The sequence below is a fragment of the Seriola dumerili genome, unplaced genomic scaffold, assembly GCF_002260705.1.
Source record: "Seriola dumerili isolate Sdu_G_001 unplaced genomic scaffold, Sdu_1.0 BDQW01001246.1, whole genome shotgun sequence".
NCBI lineage: Eukaryota > Metazoa > Chordata > Actinopteri > Carangiformes > Carangidae > Seriola > Seriola dumerili.
The window spans coordinates 342,473-350,181 of NW_019175501.1; the positions used below are offsets into that span (position 1 = coordinate 342,473).

Below are 7,709 nucleotides of genomic sequence, written 5' to 3' on the forward strand. Positions count from 1 at the left end.
AGTTTGCTACATTTCATCCAGAATTACAAAGTTTGAATGTAGAAGTCACATAAATGTAAAACTAATAAGATTCACCCTGAAATCACAGAGGAAATCTTTAAAGTGTTAGTGTGGACATTAACCTTTATAATAACAAGCTACATTTTTAATTACAGATAATTAGTCATTTTACATACATTTGTATCTCTGTCTGTTCATGTCTGTTCTTTGTTAAATAAACCTGCCTGCACCGTCTCCCATGTGTTGGCTGCATTTGGGTCCAACTTACCTCGCAACCCTTGACATCACAAGCTAAAGCTAAATGTACAATTTAAAGTAAAGTGTAAAGTTTTATGTGTGTTTTTCTGTCTTTTGATTCATGTTTTCCCCCGATTATCTCAGTAGTTTATAATCTAATAAAGGTATAGATGTAGTATATAATATAATAGAGCAGCTTCTAACAGAGAACTGGAGGTTTGTTTTGAAGGTCAAGAGCCTGAAACATTGACATTTAACCTGTCGAGGCAGGTGAGAAAAATAACTTACAAAATTAATATCCGATCAGGATGTTGTGTCTGTAAGTGTGAAGTCACTTTGTTATAAATGTTGGAGCTGCATCATCCCCTCCTCTGGGTTCATGACGACAGTCCTGGTGTCTCTGAATCCTGACCCTGCAGAGAAACAGCTGGATAAACACAGCCGGCTCAGTGTCGGACTGTCAGAGGAATTCAGACTCAGCTGTCGGGCGTGTTGGAGGTCCTGACCCTCTTGTTTTAGACACCGGAGTGTGAACTCAGCTGCTGTTGTTCCAGCTTCCAGTCCAGAAACAATCTCTGAAGAAAAATCAGGGTGTTTGACAACGATCCTCCTGAAACCAAGAAGAACCTCTTACTTTTCTGGCACAGGATAGAAACAATATTCTTTCTTTCTTTACCAAGTAAATTTGATCATCAAATTGACTTGATTCTCTGGTCTCTGATTGGCTACTTTAATTAAAATGAAGTAAGTCTGTATGCTTGGTCTGCAACTACTATATACACAGAATGACACAAAACTGTTTTCAGTATTTACACTTCATCTTAATTCGGCTTCAAAACATCTTTCAGACAGTGAGACTTTTAACTGTTTCAAATGGAAACTTTTAGCAGCGAAGAAACTTTTACAACATTTAAACAATTCACTAATCAGTCACTTCCAAGCAGTAACAAAAACAAGTAGCTGTTGGACAGTAAATCTAACAACTACACAGAGATGCAAAGCTACAAAATGAACAAACGGCTGTAAAGCTACAACAAAGAGACTCAAAACAACCAGAGACAAACTTACTACAAAGCCACAAAGATATTCACACTACAACAAGACACAAAAAAGGCTCAAAAAAACTATCAAGAGATGCAAAACGACACAGAAATAGTAATAAAGAGACACAACATGACCATAAAGACACGCTAAATGACGAATACAAAGACACAAAACGACTTCAAAGAGAAGCAAAACGACCACAGAGGAGTGAGTGTGTGTCTGTCATTCATCATGTAGCTCAGGGTCAAACTAGGAAACTGTAATCTTACATTCCTTGTAAACAAATGTTTTTAAATTCTCTACATAACTTCGTTATGTTGTGTATAGTTCGAATTTTTATTGGTTGTCTTTATATGCGATGTTAGAGTCTTATTCATAAGAGCTTATCTAGTTTCAATCCGTAAACGTGTGTCTGTGTGTGTGTGTGTGTGTGTGTGTGTGTGTAGGGTAGTAGTACTCCACGCCGGTCGGTGAGTCGGTGTGGTCTCGCTCCATACACGGGCTCGAGCGCTCCGCGGCAGCCTCGCGGGGGCTTCCTCTCCATATATGGCCCGCCCGGCGCGCGAAGCCTCTGCGTGCGCCTCCCGCGCGACCTAATATGGACGAAGGGCCGGTTGAATTCCTGTCGAATAGTCGCACATTCCCACCGGCTGCGTGTCTGGAGACGAGTGGTATGGGGGAGAAGGTGTATATAAGGACCCCGGTGGTCGCTGCCGGTCACCCCTCCTCTCTCAGCTGGAACCAGCAGCGGTTAAAGTTTCCTCACTGACACCCGGAGACAAGCAGAGGTAAGCGGCTTGGAGGAGCGGAGGACCCGGGCACCGGGAGGCGGGTGTGCGGGCGGGTGGAGGGAAGAACAGAATTTCAATCAGCTGGAGTGGATGGAGTCTGGTCGTTGTTAGTTTAACTAAGTGAAACAGACGGAGAATAATCCAGTCTGCTTTTATTCAGCCGTTACAAAAAGCAGCTTTTGTTTTGACAGGTAGTTGGAAACTTCCCATCAGGCGCTGCGTTCGAGTGCTGTCGGAAATTCTGCAATTACGAGAGAACAGCGCAACAAACTGCAAATTTGAATTTAACTTAAATTTAATTAAAGACCAAAACCATAATCTTTAGAGTACAGAGATCGTGTGAGATAGGTCGTTAATTAGGACAACAAATGACTATTCTTTCAATTGTACGATGTTTTGATATTGCACATATTCAAAATAGCCAAAATTTGCTTTAACCACTGCATTGTTTTCAAGTAGCAAGGCATGAATATAGCTAGGAACTGGCCTGACTTTTAAACCTTTCATTAATCAAAATATGTTTCATGAAATAAAAATAAAACGAATAGAAATTTTTAAAAATGAGAAAACAAAAAGGATAGAGAAAATTTTGATTTTAAATACTTTTAAAAGTGTAATTCTAATTGTTTAGATGCTGTAGGCTATTTATTTTTACTTCTTTTACACAAAATATTTACAGGAAATAGTCTTTTAGAAAATTGACATTCGTGAATAAACAAACTATTCACAAATAAAATCATACATTTTAGTTATGAATACATAACATTTGACTTTGCACAGTTTACCAGCGAATGAAAAACAAAATCTATGCATGCAACCTTAAACTTAATCCAGTAGAATATAGTAATTTAACATGAGTGAAAGCGGCTCATCTATCAGAAGTCGGATTTTATGAGGTGTTCTTGAAGGCATCATTAAACTCCATGTGAGTTAATGGTGTTTCTGTTTATTTCTTGATGAATACATGCCAATACAAGCTGAGTAAACTGTTTAATTAGCCTATTATCAGCTGTTTATCACTTGATCCAGAAGCTGCAGGCTACAGAGGGGATATAAATTATGGTCATTAGCCTGTGATTATTTATAAAGTATAAACAGTACAGAGTGTGTGTATTTAATGACCAGCTGTTTAACATCATGAAGAGAAAGCAGAAGATGAGATCATGTGTTCACTGCTTGTGTAGTTTTGTTACGTAACACAGTTTAGCCAAAAAAACGTACTTTTCTCAAAACAGAACAACAGCAAAAATATTTTGATGGCTGTAAAACAATGTTTATCTATATTTCATAATACAATAGTAATGAATGGTCTGTACACTTAAACATGACATATTCAGAGCTTAGACCTTGAAAGAAATTCTCTTTTAGAGCTGAAATGATTTAATCAATGGACTGGTTGATTGACAGAAAAGTCATTTGCAAATATTTTTTAATTTTTGATCAATAGTTTGAGACATTTTTAAAGAAATTATATCAAACCCACTCTGGTTCCAGCTTCCCAAATGTGATAATCTGCAGTTTTGTTTGTTGCAAATTTTATATTTTTGGGATTTGGACTGGGGAAAAGTTAGTTTGTGTGTATTTAGTTGGTATTTGTGACATTTCTGACATCAAAACTAAAGTAAACCACATGTGACAGGAGGTTTCTTTAGATGTCAAGACTCCCTAACAGACATAAGTTCAGACGTGTGCCTTCTCCCAGTGTGTTAGCTGCTGTTGAGTCCATCTGCTGTTCAGTAAACTCACCACCTCTCATTTCCCGCCTCCAGAATCTGCAGACATGTGTGACGACGATGAGACCACCGCCCTCGTGTGCGATAATGGCTCCGGCCTGGTGAAGGCTGGCTTCGCCGGAGACGACGCCCCCAGGGCCGTGTTCCCCTCCATCGTCGGCCGCCCCCGTCACCAGGTACACAAGAGCTACATCACACCCTTGACCTCCTCAGTTTTTGGTTGTTTATTAGTAAAGAAAAGCTGCAGTTGCTGTAATTAACCAGCTTTTTTGGAACATTACGAGGAGAGTTTCCTGTAAAAAACGAGCCCATAGGTCGTTTGTGCAGCAGCTTATTATGACCCACAGTTAGGTCTTGTTGCTAGGCGAAATCTAGTGGGTGTAGTAATTATGACAGGAGCGTTATTATAGTAACCACTGCGACTATCGGTATGCCGCTCTCTCAGTTTGTTATGGTAACCATGACAACCGAGGTCCAGTGTACGCATGCCTCTGTAGAAGCGCTAGCGGCGCTATTTCAGGAGACAGTCCTATAGGTCATATCAGAGGGTTGAAAAAACGACCTATATGGTTGTTTTTGTTCGAGGTGGCATTCACACGCCCAAGAAAAAACAACCTCATGATTTCGGTGCCCTTATGTCCTTCTCTCTATCGCCCCCATCAGGCCAAAACTTGTGTAAGTTAAGAGAAAATAAACGTTGATCAGTCCTCACCCACTTCCCCCCCTCCCCTCAGGGTGTGATGGTCGGTATGGGTCAGAAGGACTCCTACGTGGGTGACGAGGCCCAGAGCAAGAGGGGCATCCTGACCCTGAAGTACCCCATCGAGCACGGCATCATCACCAACTGGGACGACATGGAGAAGATCTGGCACCACACCTTCTACAACGAGCTGCGCGTGGCCCCCGAGGAGCACCCCACCCTGCTGACGGAGGCCCCCCTCAACCCCAAAGCCAACAGGGAGAAGATGACCCAGATCATGTTCGAGACCTTCAACGTCCCCGCCATGTACGTGGCCATCCAGGCCGTGCTGTCCCTGTACGCCTCCGGTCGTACCACCGGTGAGTGCAACACACAAGCTTCCATGTGTTCAAGAGTTCACAGGAGGATTATCTCAACACTGGCATGTGACTTATTGGTACTTATATAGAGATGCAACAAGTTATTAACTCTGGCCGATATGAGAGTGATAGAGAAAAAGATTTAGCATTTATACCAAGGTGTCTGAAGATGTTAACAAACCAATGAACAGGACTGTTCTTATCTAGTGAAATGAGCCAAAATTTGGGTGAACATTTCTATAGAAGCCCATTATTAATGTTACATTATGTTCTGACTCATCACCATTACAGGAGTTTGGCATTAATTTGATATGGTACCTTGATTGTACAGTTTTTAAAAATTTTACTGGAAACAGACATTTCATCGTGTTAGTTAAATGATTATAAATAGTTTCTCAATTGATTCACCTGAACATTTACAGTATCATGATATATATATATATATGTATCTATATTGCTGTATGATATTACATAAAGCCCTTTTGTCCATTAGTCTGAGGGTTATTTTAAATAATATTTGATCTGTAACAGAAATAATAAGAAATATTGACAAATGTCAATCACAAGTTTTGTTTTTAAAATGCAACAAACCAAAATCTGTAATATTCATTTCATGAACTGAGAAAAGTCATAATTTTGTCCAAAATAGAACTGTGGCAGAACTGTTGCTCTGTAAATCAAGTGTAAAGGAGAAGTTGTGAAGCTCCTCCTGCCTCTTACACTTGCCACAGGTTGAATGTTTGTGTTCCTGCTCTCAGGTATCGTCCTGGACTCCGGTGACGGTGTGACCCACAACGTGCCCATCTATGAAGGCTACGCCCTGCCCCACGCCATCATGCGTCTGGACCTGGCTGGTCGCGACCTGACCGACTACCTCATGAAGATCCTGACTGAGCGCGGCTACTCCTTCGTCACAACTGGTAAAGACTTCACATCAGGAAAAACACAGCTGTCCGCTTTATTTTAAGGCCTAAGAGTCAAAGCAGGGTCACGGTTTTAAGCCATGAGTTCAGGTTTAGGACATTATCCCTTTTTTATCTGTTAGATTTAAAAGTATTGAGATCCTGGTTTCATATATTCTGCAGAAAGTCTGATCTCTGCTCTCTGTTTCCAGCTGAGCGTGAGATTGTGCGTGACATAAAGGAGAAGCTTTGCTACGTGGCTCTGGACTTTGAGAATGAGATGGCCACCGCCGCCTCCTCCTCCTCCCTGGAGAAGAGCTACGAGCTGCCCGACGGTCAGGTCATCACCATCGGCAACGAGCGTTTCCGCTGCCCCGAGACCCTGTTCCAGCCCTCCTTCATCGGTGCGTACAACAACCCGGAAGCTCACAGCTGAATATTCAAAGGGTCAAACTGAATTTGTGAAGTATGTATTCTGTATTTTTGTATTAAATACGTCTTCCTGAACCGCTCCTCCTGTGCACCTGAACAGGTATGGAGTCCGCTGGTATCCATGAGACCGCCTACAACAGCATCATGAAGTGCGACATCGACATCCGCAAGGACCTGTACGCCAACAACGTGCTGTCCGGCGGCACCACCATGTACCCGGGTATCGCTGACCGCATGCAGAAGGAGATCACAGCTCTGGCGCCCAGCACCATGAAGATCAAGGTACGATACAGGGACAGTAGTTTGTGATGATTATGGAGAGTTTAGGAAGTTTCACACACACACCACACACACACTATACGGCCAAAAGTATGTGGACACCTGAACATTACATCGATATGTGATAACTGAATATCTAACTCCAGAACCATGGGCGTTAACGTGCTGCTCTAACAGCCTTAATTTTGACCATATACAGGCCACTTGAAAAGTTGATGAACAGAAGCACAAAAGCTATTGTTTATGTGATCTGATGTGCTTAACTTAATCTTCCTCCCTCCCCCTCTGCAGATCATCGCCCCCCCTGAGCGTAAATACTCGGTCTGGATCGGCGGCTCCATCCTGGCCTCTCTCTCCACCTTCCAGCAGATGTGGATCAGCAAGCAGGAGTACGACGAGGCCGGTCCCAGCATCGTCCACCGCAAGTGCTTCTAAACACGACGCCTCCAAGAAAAACCACCTCAGGTTCAGGATCCAGAGCGAATGAGATGCCGAACACGCCGCTGCTGTCCTCAGGAAGACTCTGAAACAACGTCCTCTCCTAACACCAGGAGCACACGACGCCGGGACAGATCGGCGTCTCACCTGTACATATGTTATTTATTCCTTCTTTGATGTATGTGATGTTTTGAATGTGAATGATGTCCGATGTGTGTATGTGAAAGCAAAGCGAGTGTTGGCTTCGAGGTACAACACACTCCAACTCGGACCAAGTGTGAGGAAAAAAAGAAGAAGAAAAAAAAAAAGACCAAAAAAGAAACGAGACAACAAAGCAAATAAAAGCCATATATTTTCACGTACGACTGCTGTCTGTTATTCCTCATTCTGGACGTTTTTAGATGCATGTTTTTGTTTTTGTTTTACCGACACAGGTCAATATTGGTCTTTTTTTTATAACATCATCCACCTCTGAATTTGGCTGGATATTGGGAAATATTTCAATACAATACCTGAGTTACAGTCCTAATGCTGATTTGCAATATTGTTTATTTCGATGCACTATTTTGAAAAATATGATGTTTTTTCTACAGAATCCTTTATTTCATTCAACAAAGAAAACCAAACATTTAATGTTCATATTTGTACAACCATTTTGTTTTTAGTTTTATTTGCAGTGGGATTCTGAAATGGCAGTTTGACATCCTACAGCTTAAGTGTTGCATCATTGATACTATAAAGTAATTAAGTTTATTTTATATTTAATACTAGCTGCAATAAAAGCATATTATAAA

The 7,709-nt window shown here is 41.6% G+C and overlaps 1 protein-coding gene across 1 annotated transcript; it reads left to right on the top strand.

Moving 5' to 3' along the window:
• The first annotated feature begins 1,960 nt into the window (after positions 1 to 1,960).
• Positions 1,961 to 7,238, top strand: LOC111238236 (actin, alpha cardiac). Its single transcript, XM_022767652.1, has 7 exons — positions 1,961 to 2,069; positions 3,842 to 3,981; positions 4,540 to 4,864; positions 5,623 to 5,784; positions 5,979 to 6,170; positions 6,299 to 6,480; positions 6,769 to 7,238. The coding sequence occupies exons 2-7, from the start codon at positions 3,853 to 3,855 to the stop codon at positions 6,910 to 6,912; spliced, it is 1,134 nt and encodes a 377-aa protein (XP_022623373.1). The 5' UTR covers positions 1,961 to 2,069; positions 3,842 to 3,852; the 3' UTR covers positions 6,913 to 7,238.
• Positions 7,239 to 7,709: the final 471 nt, after the last annotated feature.

Bases quoted from the DNA above. Each gene is read 5' to 3' on its own strand.
- LOC111238236 (XM_022767652.1), top strand. From the start codon at position 3,853: ATGTGTGACGACGATGAGACCACCGCCCTCGTGTGCGATAATGGCTCC. The intron at 6,171-6,298 runs GTGCGTACAACA...GCACCTGAACAG, and splicing joins GTTCCAGCCCTCCTTCATCG to GTATGGAGTCCGCTGGTATC. The intron at 6,481-6,768 runs GTACGATACAGG...CCCCCTCTGCAG, and splicing joins CCAGCACCATGAAGATCAAG to ATCATCGCCCCCCCTGAGCG.